Below are 17414 nucleotides of genomic sequence, written 5' to 3' on the forward strand. Positions count from 1 at the left end.
TAATGGCGTCCTAGTTTTTGGAAAATATTCAATCCTTGTGGTGGTTCAACGCACCTAAAGACGCGGATTTTGAACACTTTTTACTGTAGAGCAAAAACGCTTGAATATATTGCAAATATGATTTCACCAGTCGATTCTGCAGCAAAAATTAATACAATTGACGTTTTTTGGATCCTTAAAAACCAAAAACCCACAACAGGGGGCGCAAATCTCAATTAAAAATAAAAAAGATTTTAGTTTTTTTAAACATGCACGATCAAAAGGAATTTTAAGCTTAGCAAAACGGTACCAATATTTCCTTTATGTCACAACCCGTTAAAAAGTTATGTTGCTTTAAAAATTGTTTGTTAAGGCAAAATAATAAAAAAAATTTTAAACTTTTGTTTACCAATTATTATTTTCTTGTTATAAAGTAAATTTGAAGCCTCATAACTTTTTAGTGGTTAGTGATATCTATCTAACTATCATAATTGCCAATGTATTTTGATTTTTGGGGCATCCATCAACTACTTATTCTTAATGCAAATAATATTCATACATTTTATAAACAAATCTTTAGTTTTCACTTACCTGGCAAAATTATAATGCCACATGTCCAAAATAATTCCATCCAACATAAAATCTTCTCCCGATATTTGGTTGGTTGAAATTCTCCTAAATATGGAAATACAATGCCCATGGCGCCTGCTACGCTGTAAAAAAAGACGTTGTAACAATTATTTAATATCATGAACTTCTTACTGTTAAACTTCTCAAAATATATAAAAATAACAGTAATAATCGTTGTACAGTAGATATTTAAATGTGGATGCTTCATTTGAAATCAATGAACTTCACTGAGAAAGTACATATGATGTGGAGGAAAAATATTCCCGACTGTAATGAAAGTTTAGAAAAAACTCTCTCAATGATTGTATACATATGTTGGAGAAATTAAAAGCATGATAAAGAATATTCCTTTTTGGATTGTTTTAGATTTTGATTAATTTAATATTTTCGTTTAGTTATGATAAAAGACTCATTTCAAAAAAAAGTTTCGTCTATACATGTAAATAGAAACAAAGTTTCAAAGCCATGTAAATTAAATATGTCATTTGTTATTAGGGTTTGGGGTCCGGGAATTCCTGGAAACTTTGCCACTAAAATAAGAAATCGTCAAATGACTTACTGAATGCATTTTGAAAACTCATTTTTAAAAAAAAAATAGTTCTATGACGAACATATCGCACACCCAGTTCAAAAGTGAAACAACACAAAAATTTTAATTTTTCAGAAATCGAAAATAAATATATACCAATTGAAACATAATGAAAGATATTAGTGGTTTTTTTAGTCACAGTTAACAACAACAGAATACACTGTTATGTTTTGTAAAGATAAACGAGTGTATTGTGCATAGTTTAAGCATAAAATTCATTTTTCGGGTTTATATAACCCGACAATTCAATTTTGAGTTGTATTACTTTTGAACTGGGTGTGCGATATAACATTATTTATTTGAAATAATAGCGGTATTCACAATGTAGAGTACTTTCTCTAGCAAAGTAGCAAAAACAAAATACATTAGAACTACTTTTTTACTTATTTATGAATTAAATTAAATTTTATTTTAAAATATATTTTATAAAAAAAAAATATTATAAAAAATATGTATAACAGAAAAATTAAAAGAATGAAGCTAAAAACTGCATTACAAATTTAATTAAAATATTGATCGACAGTGAATTATAAAGTTACATTCACGATTTATAAAATTTTGTGACACTTAATTGTTCTTTTGCTCTATTACCAGGACAACAGCTCTACATCATGAATATCGCTAATATTTAATTTTATAGTAACAAATGATCTCCAAATATTTTATCAATCATTTTTTTTTTGTTTTATCTTAGTAGAATTGAATTGTAATGTATTGTCTTTCATTTTCTTTTAATAAGATTAAACAATTTTGTAAAATAATAAGGGTACTCATTTAAACGCTTATGTTTGCCATTTGTTCAATTGTGCAAATTTGCGCGACGTGTTTCATGAACCCACCTAATCAATGTTGTGCAAGTTTATACATTAAATTTCTCTCTATTTGATATAAATGTCAAATAAAAATAAATTCAACAAAAGCCTTAACAAATTTTTCAAATTGTATAAATTTTAATTTTAAAAATGTTGAATGAAAGTTAAATCTTTGGAACAAACGGTGATATACAGAGTTTGCAAGATTTTGTTTATATTCTAGCTGTTGGTTAATGTTTTCATACACAATGCCATTTAATACAATCATTCTGTTCCAAAGTTACACAATTTTCACATGCACAACATTTTTATATTTTATTTGATTTTTATTTCTTATTAATAAAAGTAACCAAAAGCAGCTGATTCATCAAATGCACAATAAATTCAAGTTTGCGAGTCTAAATTGTCGCGCAAACTTATCGGTGTTGTGCAAACGAATTTCCATACATTTTTTGACAGTTCATTTGCGAGAGTGTAAAAATGCACAGATTGCACAGTTTGCGAGGCATTTAAGCGTTTACATGAGGACCCTTAATATTCTTTTTTACTTATTTTTCTAGTTGAAAAGAAATTTTTCATTCCCGTATCCCGGGAAATAAAATTATCCGGGAAACCCCAAACCCTAGTTGTACTCACTTATCATGTTTATTGGATGTTGGATGAAAGGAAAAAATAAATACAAACAATTTTTTCAAAGTGCAAAAAAAAGAAATTTCGGTTAATCGGTTAATCGACACAAATTAATCGGTTTATTTGTTATTTGAAAATCGGCAATTTTAAATTATTCAAACAGTTAACCGTCCAAAATTAATCGGTTAATCGATTGAACATGTAAGTTCACAAAAATGTGTTTCTAAATCATTTTTTTTAAATTCAACAGTTATAAGCGCCACACTATACTTTTTGTTTTATATTTAAATGACGACAATCAATAAAACACAATGGTTATACATATTGTGGCTTTTAAATTTTTTTTTGCCATTTACTGTTTTGGTTTTATTATAATTTCTTTCTTTCGTTGACGTTTGTCTTGCATTTGACACTTAATTACTGGAAATATTCCAGTAAGAACAGAATCTGTGTTGTCTGTTTTCGCATTCAAATACAGAAACACTTTTTTCTCGCTCATCGAGAAACGATGGAATTTTTTGTTTCACACTTCATGTGAGAAATTTTCCGTTGCGAGAAATACAGAAACGAGCTACAGAGTAGTTGTAATACGTTTTATTTTTATTTGAAATAAGAAAAATTGTTAATCGTATCTAAACTTTTATGTGTAGGGGTCCAAAAATGTAAATACAATTCGGCCTATTTTGAATTTTGAAAAAAGGAAAAACCCATTTAAACTAATTGCATTAAATAATTCTACGTAAACATTTAAAAAACCAAAAACTTTTGCAAAAGTATACAAAAGTTTGAGTGTTTTTGGACTTACACAGTAATTATAGATACGGCATTGAAAGCTCCTGTAGATATTAGCTGTACCCGGTCCGCGTTGCTGGCCTGTTTTATATTGCATCTCGATCTCGATTTTAATATACAGTGTCGGAAAAAGTCGGTAATCCAACCTTCAATGTTAATACTTGTGGTGGCATTTCGGCTGGTTCCAATGAATTTAAGTAGGACAATTGACGACTTGTTCTTCGTTCATTACTGTGTCAAGCGATTTGTATTTTATTGTTTCGCCAGACACTTTCAATTGTATTTGGTCATCAGGCTTGTTAACATCAAAATTTTTTGATTATTCATGCATCTAATATGCAAGAGTAAACAAAATTGTTTATCACAGACCGAAAATCTAAAATCTGACTATACACTGTTACCCAAAAGACTTTTCTGAAGATTTCGTGAAAATTTTATCAAAATCGGTCCTGCCATTTTTGAGTCCATACGGAACATACATACACGCATCCATTTTTATGATATATATGGCATTAGCGGTAAAATGTAAAAATTGGATTTTTACACGCCCATCCGCACAAAGACCGAATATTAAAAATCTTACTATACAGTGTTACCCGCTGGGCTATTCTGAATATTCCCTGAAAATTTTATCAAAATCGGTCCAGCGGTTTTTTATATACATATATAGATGGCATTAGCGGTATAATGTAAATGATTTTGCCACACCCCTCTGCCCACAGACAGAAAATAAAAAATCTGACTTTAGAGTGTTTCCCGCTAGGCTAGGAAAATTTCATTAAAATCGGTCCAGCCGTTTTTGAGTTCATTCGGAACATACATCCATTTTTATATACATATATACATATATATGTATAGATGGAAAATATTTGTTTGAGAAAATTCGAAAATCTTCCTTACGAAATCACCGAATGGACCTAATGTAGTATTTTAGGTGTCCAAAACCATATTCAGAAAATTTCCTTTCGAATGATACCAGTTTGGAGCTAATCGGTTGGATGGTCTCAGAGTCTATAACGGACATAGGTAGAAACATTTTTTTGTATTTTATATATATATACAGTGAATGTCACTTAAAATCGTACACCATCGTAGTAAAATGTTATTCATTAGTTTTAGAAAGTTAATGATTTGGAAATATTTTAAAATGCTATTTTTATATTGTATGTGCTATTACATATCAGTAAATATGGTATAATTTTAATTGCCCTTATCTACAAATAAAAAAAATTAGGTAACACTGTCAGTGCCCAGAATATCAACACTTCATTTAAAATCGTACAGGCACTAAAAAATAGCAAAGGATACCCTACAAAGTATTAGGATTATTTAATATTAACATTTTTTTTTAATTGTTAAAGTTTTAATTATAATTTAAATATAAATGTACGAGTATAAGTGAAATATGAATTTTGTGATATGTTTTAATTTTCATCAATATTTTTTAAGGAATTGAAGTTTTTGTTAATTTTTTTTGTTGAAATACATATTAATTAATAAAATTATTTTTAACTTTTTATATAATTATCTATTATTACCTGTATAATTTCATAATATTTAAAAAAAAATATGTTGTACGATTTTGAGTGACACTCACTGTAGATTGAATTGAACACTAATTAAATTGGCATAATTTGAAAGGAAATATTGGAGCGTAAGAGAAATGTAATTTCTCTGATTTTTCAATGATTCATAAGGATCATTGCAAATCTATAGACAACACAAAGGACTCCGCTAAGCTTGGTACAATACTAGCCAAGGGGCTGGAATCCAACCTATATTAAAAGGAATTTAATGAAAGTAGGACTCTATCAAGAATCTATGGAAACATTATCTCCTACGATAGAATATTATCAAGTAACATAGATCTGATGGTAGTTTGACAAATATACCGCAAAGTGCCAAGAGGCATATCATCCTCTGGCTTCACAGAATATTTACGCTCTGCCTCTCTCTTAACCATGTTCCGGCAACTGGTCAAGGTCGTTCTTATTCCCAAAATTGACAAAAGAATATCTGAGAACGCGAAGTACTTACGTCCAATTAGTCTTTCATCTTTTCAACTTAAAACGTTGAAAATACTTATCGACTCTCATATAAGGCGACGGCGAGAAGGTACAACGCTGCATGCCTACTAGGGTATTCATTCGACTAATGGTCGTTCGATTAATCGAATAATTTCTTACGAATAATTATTCGAACAATTTAAAAATGACCATTCTCGAATAACGAATAATTCGAACAATTTTATGTAGAATAATCGAATAAAAAGAAAATATATGCACACATATATTCAAATTTATTAAATTGCTTAAAATTTTTCATAATTCCAAATTTATAAAATATTTGTTATTTATTATTCCCCAAGACCACTTTATTAAGCAAAGATTCGGCAACGTTGATAGAGCTTGATGTATAATACAATTTGTTATAAATAATTTAGAAAAAGGGAATAATTAATTTTCTAAAGAATTAGTTACTCAATTTAAAACCCGAATTAATGAATTTTAAAGCATAGCTCCAAAACGGAAACTAAAGGGTTTACTAGTCAATTGTTTTGTAGATTGTTCGGGAGTTAATCTGATCAGAATATTTCTGATGAAAATTTAATGATGGACTTTGTTTTCGAATGTTTTTTCACATTATCAAACTTGAATTGATAACTTTAACAATAAAATATTCACCCCTATCGCAAATTAATATTTCACGTGAAATGTGTTCCCATTTCCTATTTTTCGTTATGAACTTTCAAAATCAACTATTGTGAATGAAAAGTTCAGGGGAATATCACGATAGCAATTTTCCTTTCGAGGGAAATGGATATTTCATGGGAACATAAATTTCACATGTTTTTCACAATAGGGGCGATTAAAAAACCGACATCAAAACTTCATTCTTTACTTTTTTAAAAAAATTTAAATTATTCGAATAATTCGATTAATTTTAAACGTGTGATCGAATTATTCGAACAAGTTAAAATCTCTTATTCGAATTAATCGTTTTATTCGAACAACAGAAAAATCGAATAATTCGATTACACTAATGCCTACCTTAATGGCCACTCTAAGAGACAGCTCTGCATGTGGTAGTTAGAGTTATGAGATATCCATCGAATTAAAACAATGGCAGACTTCTTGGAAATTGAGGTTGCTTTCAATAAAGTAACTACTTTTGCAATACATCTAGACGGGCACACTAATTTACTTATGACAGCCAATATTGAAAAATGAAACTACACGCAGAAAAAAATATAATGTGTCAGTATACGACTACTTCTAAGTAATGCACACAGTATGTAGTAGTTATTGAGTAATTGCAAGTCATTACCACGTGTTTCCTGGATTACTCACAGTAATTAGAATGATAGAACGCCAAGAAAATCTACAAAAACTTATTTAACAGACAATGTCAAAATTTAAAAAAGTTTGTGAATAAAATAATCATTTACCGTCAACATGATAAATGTTTTAATTATAAGACCAACCCAATAAATGATTTGTATCTGTATTTTTTCTTGAGCCATTTAGTTGTATGTAAATTATTCTTCTACAGCTTTAGATTAATAAAACAAAAAAATACTATCAATGTGTTAATTATGGTCATCACTGTATGTTAGTAACATTTTTAGGTCACTGAATAAAATATGAGAAACTTACTTGAATCCATTGAAGAAACGTATGCACAGGAACATTAAATAGTACGGCGCTATTGATGACAATAAACCGCAAATTCCGTCTGCTATTAAAGTTGCGATGAGTACGATTTTTCTACCCTTTGTATCTGCCAGACATCCCCAAAAATATGATCCCAGTAGCATGCCAAGCATGGGCGAGGCTGATAGCCATCCTTTATCTTGAGATGTCATTTGAAAGTCACATGTCGCTGATGGAAGAACAAATGACAAAATAGTCACACCAATGGCTGTGTTTAAGTAAATAAGGCCACATATTGTCAGCAAAAGCAAATGAAACTTTCCAAATCCAGTTAAAACTAGAGCATTTTCATAATCACTAGATAAGTTTTCCAGGAAATCAAGACCTAAAAAGAATTAAATAAAGACAATCAATATTTAGAAACACGCTATGACGCTATAACTTTACACTACAGCGTACCACCTTACAAGCAAAAAAAAATATAAAGTATTTCTGCAAGGCCTTCTTACATTTTTCGTTATATCTTTGCCACTTACAGTCGGATCTTAAATTATGATATATCAATGTTTTTGACCAATGTTTTGCTCTAAGGGTCATTGACCTCAAATATCCTGTTATAGTAATTACCTAATGTAAAACTCTAATGTCATAAGATTAAAGCTCGCATTTATAATTTCCGCCATGTACAATTTTATAATACATATATACGTATTAGGGTATTCAATCGATTAACCGATTAATTTTGGACGGTTAACTGTTCGAATAATTTAAAATTGCCGATTTTCAAATAACAAATAAACCGATTAATTTGTGTCGATTAACCGATTAACCGAAATTCCTTTTTTTTGCACTTTAACATATTTGTTTGTATTTATTTTTCCGTTTCAATTCAAATAGGTACAAATTTCAAATTAAAATTACATATTTTTTCGAACATCCAAGAACCATGTTTAGTGAGTATAACAACTGATATATTTAATTTACATGTATTTGAAACTTTGTTTGTATTTACATGTATAGACGAAACTTTTTTTGAAACGATCGAGTCTGTGATCAGAACTTAACGAAACTATTGAAAGTATTCAAAATCTAGAACAGTCCAAAAAGTACTCCAATGGTATACGAAAAATTGTATATGCTTCGAAAAAACTAAAAAAAGAACTGATATATTGGATATTCTTTATCATGCGATTCGATTTCTTCAACGTCTTCAATCAGCGAGAGTGTTTTTTCCAAGTCAAGTTTTATTAAATCTAAAGGAAAATTTAAATTATATTCTTTTTTAAAAGACTATATTAGAAGATCTCACTAAAATCCTATAAAAACTCACATGCGTATATAAAAAGGATCTCAAATAACATATTTGCTATTATTTTTTGGGTGAATTGTAATGTTTTGTTTGTTTTTTTTATGTTTTTGTACACAAAATTCGTGGTTGTATTTTCAATTTAAAATTAAAATAGAAATTATTCGGTTAATCGAATAAATTTAAATTAACCGACTATTAACCGAATAAATCTACACCCCGATTAATTATTTGTACGATTAACCGATTAAACCAGAAACCCGATTAATTGAATACCCTAATACGTATATACGATAAGTCATGTTGGATTAATAATATTTATTAAAAAATTCATTCCAATTACATATCGCTACCTTAATATAGAACAGCCCTAACTAACAATTTCAAAACAACTTAATAAAACTTTAAGTTCTGTAGTTGCAATTTTTTTTAACACAGACTTTTATGAAGGTCTTCATCCAATTTAATGTTGTGACATTTAATTTTATTTTGTTAACCCATTAATGCCTGACCATAATTCCTAAATTTTTAACTAAATTTTTATAAATGTAGTGAAAAAAAAAATTTTACCTCGTTACATACCCGGGATAGGACATGGGTATTTAAATACCCAACAGGCTTTAAAGAGATATTTTTTTTTGAATATTTTAAAAATATTTATCTTGTAAAGCAAAGTGTAAAAGTGTATCTCTGTGTAAAAAAGCAAACAATATAACTATAAAAAGTGAAAAATTGGAATATTTGTTAATAATTTCACCTGATGATATCGATGCCATTAGTGACAATGAGAAATTAAATGACAATGTGCAATTGTTGCACGACGAACAAAATCTGACTTGCGAAATTGGAATGAGGAAATGCGGTCGAGTGAAAGATAGGATGATGATGTACCAGTGACCTCAACCTCTAGTAATGTTGGACATGCGTCAGCAAGAAGCTCTAGTAAGGGTTCAAAGCGACCTAAAATCGATAAGGAAACAATACCCAAATGGCCTGGGCGACAAAACTAATAGTTTTACAAGTTGCCTTCTGATGATACGCTGACATCATATAAAACTTTGTATGAATATATCGCATTCGGTGAAAGAAGTGGTATTGGTCATTATTACAAATTCTTTCGATGGTTAATTCATGGAAGCTACATTGTATTTGTCGCAAATATGAGAAAAAGTCCCAAATGTCGCAATTTGATTTCCGAGTAGAGGTATGGTGAAATAAAATCTTCAAAACCCCGGAAAAATGTTGACTTCCGGGGCATAAATGGGGCTTAGGTATGATCACATTGATCATTTAATCGGAAAACTATCCACTCGTCATCGTTGTCCACATTACAATGGAAAATCGAATATGGATGTTTGAAGTGCCAGGTGAATTTGCATCCAGCTCCATGCATCCAGCACTACCACAATGGAGCAGATCCAGATAAATCTAAATTTTTTGAAGGCTAATAATTTATAATTTTAATTAAACAAATAAAAAAATACAAATTTGCTTTTTATTTACGATAAAATAAATTTGTTTGATATGGAAAAATTTGTTATATTTGGGTATTTAAATACCCATTTACATTATACACCGTTTGTGGAGCAAGTGTGTTTACAAACTACTTTTTACTTTTTTACATTATAGATGGGATATCTAAAGCTATCTAAATCCGCAGGGTGTTTTTAGTTTTTCGCATTTTCCTTTATTTGGCAACGCTTTTCCAGAGCATTTTCCAACATAGAAAAAATCACCATTTTACCTATACGGAAGATAAAGTCAAAAAGCAAAACATTTTAATTTTTTTAATCAATCTCTTCTTCTAAATAAAAACGCAAGTTGAAGTCATAATCTATAATATGGCACTCGCTAGAATTTTTTTACTGTCGTCACTTTTTTGGGTATTTAAATACCCATTAGGCAGGAATGGGTTAATGGTGTATTACGGGATTATCTATCGAAGTATGGAAAAAAATAAATTTTGGGAAATAACGAGTTAGGGCGTTTCTATATTAAGGTAACGATATGTATCGTTACCTTAATTTGTATCGTCATATAAAATCAAAAAAGCCGTAAGTTACATTTTAAAAATTTTACAAGAGAAGCAAAAAAACTTCTTAAACTATTATAAAAATATAATTGATTATTATAAAATTAATATGTAAAGACAAATTTCCAATTTTTCTATTATTTATAGAGATGTGAAACTTACGCCTATGAAGATTAGTTTTTTCTGAAATCTAAAAAGGCATAAGTCGTAGTAAAAATATGGTTATAGGTCATTTAATAATAGGAGGCACTTGCGTTTGTTGGGTGAATCAATTTTGCTGCTTTCATATCCATGCACAACCCAAACTTGACATTTTCGACATCGTTTTCCTTTTTATACCCTTCACCTTCGTGAGAAGGGTATATATAAGTTTGTCATTCCGTTTGTAATTTCTACATTTTTCATTTCCGACCCTATAAAGTATATATATTCTGGATCCTTATAGATAGCGGAGTCGATTAAGCCATGTCCGTCTGTCTGTCTGTCCGTCTGTCTGTCTGTTGAAATCAATTTTCTGAAGACCCCAGATATCTTCGGGATCCAAATCTTCAATAATTCTGTCAGACATGCTTTCGAGAATTTTGCTATTTAAAATCAGCAAAATCGGTCCACAAATGGCTGAGATATGAGCAAAAAACCAAGACAACCTCGATTTTTGACCTATTTTTAACCTATATCTGGATTACTAAAGGTACGGTCACACACAGCTAATATTTGACGTTTATCGTCAAATATTTCATTGCCTGAATCTGACCACAAATAAAATTTAGAGCAAACAACAAAACAGATGATTTTAGTCAAACAAAATTATTTGTCGGCAAACAAAATATTTTCTTAATGTGAACAAAGTGTGACCACTAGCTACATAAATACCTAAAAAATATATAATTTGATCTTGCAAATATTTTTAAGGTTAAAGCACTTATTTCGAATTGTAAAGTAATCATTTTATTAGAGATTTATTGAATTTAGTTATCATATATTGAATTTAATTTTTCACTTTTTGTTTGACCAAACTGCTGCGAAAAAGAATCAGTAAATATATTTGCCGTGTGGTCACACTATATCAAACACTTTCATAAAATAATTGTTTGATCAAATAGAAAAAAACAGAAAATTATTTGCTCAGCATGGCGGAAAAATAAGAGGAGATTATTTAAATATTTTTCGTACTAAATTAAAGACACAAATTCACTATTTTTTTTTTAAACATAAATACATATTCAATATTTCTTGAATATTTGTTATTTAAATTATTTTCACTAAATAATTGCATCAATAAATGAAGTCTTCTTCTTCACATAAAAGCCATTCAGCCTAGGATGACATACTGGGAGAAAAACTAATTGAAGATATGAAGTCTATGTTGCGATTTTTGCAATTTTATGCGATTTATATTTTTATACATTTAACATAGTCTGATGTTTGATTATTTTTTATTTATACATGGAGTTTGTCTATTTTCAAAATTTAAAATTGCTCATATGTACATATGGAATATTAACTGAAATTTTATACAGATTGCATTTAAAAGCAAAGAAATTTTTTTTTTATACATACATAAATAGTATGAATTGATTGTAATTAAAAAATAATTCTTAAACAGTATGATCTGTTTAATTTTTTTTTTACTGCAGAAGAAGAATATGTCTAATAGCATTTTTCACTTTTCTGATTTTAGTATCATACAAAAATTTTTATTATAAATTTTTAGATAATGCGATTGAATTGGAATTAATTAAAAATTTATGTAAAAAAGGTAAACATTTCCATAAAATTTAACAATATTTGTGAACATGTTCTTATTCTGAATGAAAAAAGTTTGGAAAAAGTCGTGTTCGATTAATAATATGTATTAAAAAACCAATAAGCAGTTTTACTGGAATTCAAGTTGATAGCAAGTGTAATTCAAGCCTTGAGTTATAGTCAAGCAATTGAATTACAGTTGTATTACACTTTATTTCAATAGCATTCTCCAGTAAAAAGGAAACATAAATTCAAGCCATATGTTTTTTGTTTGAAAAATATTTAATATTTCAAATATTTTTCAAGTATAAAACATGATTAGATTTCCATTCAATTTCAATTATGAATTGTGATAGTAATATAATTTAATAAATAAACATTTAATAATTATATTATTAAATTGTTCAAGCTTGTGTTCTTTTCGCGATTTGTTTTCATTATTTAGCGATTTTTAATTTAAGATATAGCAACACTACTTTTGCGATAACACATGATGCAACAGCTGTTATTTGACGCTGTTTGATCTTGCAAATGAATTGCAAGATCAAATAAAAATATACCCAAAATGCAGGAAAATATTTGCTGTTTAGTGGTCACACATTGGTCACATTACAAGAATGTTTTCATATTGGCAAATAAATTTGTTTGACCAAATTCAGCTGTTTTCTTGTTTGCAGTGCAAAAATATTTTCTGTTCAAACTAGAAACATAAAATATTTGACGCTTAAATAAAAGTACTGAAATTTCATAATTCTTTCAAATGTAAAGCAAAATCTGGTAATATTTTACTTTCTAGAAATGTCTTTTTTATTGATGAAAGAAATTAAAGTTGTTTTGCAGCTTTATTTAATAATTATTTAGAACAAATATTACCATAAATGTGACCACAAGTCAAATATATTTTCCCCTTTGTGTGTTTGATAGTATTTCGGTGTAGTTTGATTAAACAAATATGGCAAATAAATGTGTACAGTGTGAACACAAAATCAACCCATGAATTATTTGATGTAGTTTTGATCAAACACATGAAACATCTTGTGTCAAATAATTTGCGTAGTCTGACCCTACCTTAAGACATTAATATAGACAATATGGATATCTAATGATAGATATTTCAAAGAAATTTGCAACGACGTATATAAGACCATAGTAAGTTGGACAGCGTGCAAAAAAATGCAACTCTGAGAAAATTGACTTGATTTTTAACATTTTGAAAAAAATAATTATAAAAAATTGCTAAAACTATGACAATGCTGCTTACCATCATTTACTATTAATACAAATAAATTTAAGGACATTAAAATTCAGAAGGATAAACATTTTATCCAAAAACGCAATCCTCCTATTCCGTTATAAAAATTTAGATATATTTAAGAATTGTGTTATAATTAGAGTGCCGAAATAATTTTGATGGCTAGTTTTGAATTCGATTTTATTGAAATAAAACTAAAATGTTAGACATTGAAGTAATCAAAGCTGTGTTACCTGATCCATGGAAGGTGACATCATATATTTGATGATACCCAAACGAATACATGTGGACATTTATGACTATTGCAACCTCCAAAAGATAATTTAATGATGCAAATATAATAAGGAGAAACCAATTCAATAAACAATATATTATTTACAAAAATAAATTAAACGCCTATGCTTTTCGAAGCTGGTCCTTTATACTTAAAATAGTGCAGTCGTATGATATGGAAGGTCATTTAACGCAATTTTAATTTATTCGAGTCTGATAGACAGATCTAGTTACTCAGGCCGTCTAGTCAGAGATATTCCCTTAAATAATAAATTAAAATAGTAAAAAATTGCGATAGCTTAGTAATCACGTAAGCTTAATATAGGATTCTATGAAATAGGAACAGTGTCTAATTTAATATTATTTACAGTTGTTTTCCTCTGTGTTGGAATTTGTTCACTTACCAAAATAAATGGATATTTGAATATGATTTCATTATTTGCAATTTTTCAAGACCACATAATGTCATATGATTGTGAAAATATTATTTTAGCATTAAATTTCAGCACCCTTCTAACATTAACTAGTCATATCCTTTTGATCTTGAGCTCTTATACACACAGTTTTAGGCACACCACCACAATTATTTGATTTATTATACCCTTCAGCTTCGTGAGAAGGGTATATATAAGTTTGTCATTCCGTTTGTAATTTCTACATTTTTCATTTCCGACCCTATAAAGTATATATATTCTGGATCCTTATAGATAGCGGAGTCGATTAAGCCATGTCCGTCTGTCTGTCTGTCTGTCTGTCTGTCTGTCTGTCTGTCTGTCTGTCTGTCTGTCTGTCTGTCCGTCTGTCTGTCTGTTGAAATCAATTTTCTGAAGGCCCCAGATATCTCCGGGATCCAAATCTTCAACAATTCTGTCAGACATACTTTCGAGAATTTTGCTATTTAAAATCAGCAAAATCCGTCCATAAATAACGGAGATATGAGCAAAAATCCGAGATAACCTCTGAAAATTTCATCAAAAAACACAATGTTGCATGCTATGACAAAAAAACAACAAAACGTAAGTTTCTATGTGCAAGCTTTGTGTATTTTGTTTTTTCTTGTGTTTTGTTTCTTTTGGCGTTGTTGTTGTTTTTTATACAACTAAACGTTTGTTTGGTTGTGTGTTGGTTTTTTTTTACAAAAAAAAACAACAAAACGTATGTTTTGATGTGCAAGCTTTGTGTATTTTTTTTTTTTTTTGTGTTTTGTTTCTTTTGGCGTTGTTGTTGTTTTTTATACAACTAAACTTTTGTTTGGTTGTGTGTTGGTTTTTCTTTTGTGTTTTGTTTCTTTTGGCGTTGTTGTTGTTTTTTATACAATTAAACGTATGTTTGGATGTGTGTTGGTTTCATTGCCTTGCGTATTTTGTTTTTTCTTTTGGTGTTTTGTTTCGTTTGGCGTTGTTGTTGTTTTTTGTGTTCTTGATAAATTTAGGATGCTGTACGCTGAAAATGGGCAATGTACATACATATATACTAATTATAAAAAATAATAATGCATCCACAACAAAGGTGAAGGGTATATAAGATTCGGCATAGCCGAATATAGCACTCTTACTTGTTTTCTTTCATGTGGTCAATTTCTAACCTATGACTGACCCTGGGTTATGTTTTTTGCTTCGTATGATACACAATATCACACATATCATTCTGTTTGAAAATAAAGTTTATTGGTGTATTGTCTTCGGTAATGGGATTCAAGTTTTGGAATATTGTTTAACGTTTAAAAAGTTAAGTCGCTTCTCGTATTTTTTATAATTTATCGATGTTTTTATTTTCGTCAGTACTATATCAGACCGTATGTTATTCAAAATTGTTTCATCTACCCAATTACCATTTTTAATATTTTACGATTTCGTGTTTTTCAAAAACTTCCACTTGACTTGTAACAAACTCCTGTTTTCCTGACATGCGACATTTGGATGATTCCCATTGATCGTTTATTAAAACTCCCAGATATTTAAAGTTTTTCACTCGATCGATTTCTGGGTTTCTTATATTTTGTTTTTCTAATATTTGGTCAATTCAGAAGGTCTCTTATCATGTTATATTGTCATAATGTCCTAATATTTCTCAATGGTTTAAAAATGTTGTTATTGCATTTCAAGCAAAAAATTTCCTAAAATAATACTACTCTGTATGCTATATTTATTGTGTTGTCGTAACTAACCAGCAGAGACCTGCGCCGAACGCCTAAGAGTCCGTAAGCCGAGCAGCCGAGTCGTGAAATATTAGGACAATATGACTGACCTTGTGAATTGTCCAATCGATTTTAAGGCTATATGATTCACTTACACAGGTAAGTTTGTTCATCTGTTTCTGTAAACTAGATATAGTACTTGCTAATAATGTTGTTTCGTCTGCATAGCGTATGTTGTTGATAAACATTCCATTTACCTTCATTCCAATTCTTTCCAATGGCGACAATATACAACCCTGTCTTACTCCTTTTGATATGGCGATTTCTTCAGTGAGTTCGCCATTGATTTCAATTATCGATGACTGATTCCAGTATAAATTTTTTATATATCTTAATTCATTTTGGTCTACCCAGTTTTTCATTCATCTGTTCTTTCCCGAGTATTTTTGAATGAGAAAACCCAAAAAAATTTTAAATAATCTGTCAAAATTCAATAATGTATATGGGGGATTTTATGTCAAGTGAACCAACTTTTGGAATCGATGTCTTCCGGGATGAAATTTTTTACCAATGTTAGTCCTTTTGGATGATAATTCCAAAAGATCGGTCGAGAACTCTCTGAGTTAGAGGAAGAAATAGCTATCTAAACTATTTCGGACACATTTTGCTAAGAACAATAGGTAATAAGTTATATGGATGAGAAAAAACACCTGTTTGGCGAAAATGTCAAATTTTGACCACCTCTAACTCAGAGTGTTCTCGATCTTGTTGAAAAATTGTGTCTGAATTACAATCCAATAGTACTAACCTTGGTCGAAATTTCATCCCGGAAGACATCGATTTCAAAAGTTGGTTCACTTGACATGAAATCCCCCATATTCATTTATTGTAAGATTAATGTTACATCTGTATAAAATGTGTAATACGTTTCGCAAGACAGCTTTTTCAAAACAGATTGTATGTACATTAGACATGCCCTTAAAAAATAGATTTGCTTTGGATGGCCCTTATTTTGTTCATTGGTAGCTAAAACTAACTACATACTGCAAAATTTAAGTGTAATCGGATAACTAGAACCACTTCTGGAAATCAAATAAAAATTGTAAAATTTTTTCGATATCTTAAAAAATTCCCGATTTAAATAATATTTCCAAAACATTTGAAATAATTCTAATCTTCTGCAGAAAATTTTCTTTCATAAAACAATAATTTGCAATGAAAAATAGCAAAGTTAAACGAGTTTTCTCTGACCATATATTGAGCAAAAAGCAGCATATTTTCATCGCATTTACATATATGTAGAACATACATACAGCCTCAGAAGTGAGTATACACCAGTGAATTTTTAGATTGTTTTAAGATCATAAAAATCATTATATTCCAACTTAAGTCTTCTTTTTTCAGAACCAAATCTATTATTCAACACAATCTCCATCAAACCGAAACTTTTAAATTTTAATTCGATGGATAGATTGTATGATTTTCATTATCTTAAAAAAAATCAAATAATTTTTGGTGTTTACTCACTTTTGAGGCTCACTGTAGATGTTTACATAACTTTTGCATGCAAAGCAGTTTTTTTT

General features: G+C 29.4%; 1 protein-coding gene across 2 annotated transcripts in view; it reads right to left on the bottom strand.

Annotated features, from left to right (window-relative positions):
- The window catches only part of LOC135949243 (synaptic vesicle glycoprotein 2B-like), a 115898-nt gene that overhangs the window by 46755 nt on the left and 51729 nt on the right, over window positions 1–17414 (bottom strand). For both annotated transcript variants that reach the window (XM_065498744.1, XM_065498743.1), the window contains exons 3-4: window positions 7089–7470; window positions 571–692 (exon numbers count right to left, since the gene is read on the bottom strand). In XM_065498744.1, coding sequence (XP_065354816.1) covers window positions 571–692; window positions 7089–7470 — 504 coding nt within the window. The remainder of the gene's footprint in view (window positions 1–570; window positions 693–7088; window positions 7471–17414) is intronic.

Source organism: Calliphora vicina, chromosome 1 (assembly GCF_958450345.1).
Source record: "Calliphora vicina chromosome 1, idCalVici1.1, whole genome shotgun sequence".
Taxonomy (NCBI): domain Eukaryota; kingdom Metazoa; phylum Arthropoda; class Insecta; order Diptera; family Calliphoridae; genus Calliphora; species Calliphora vicina.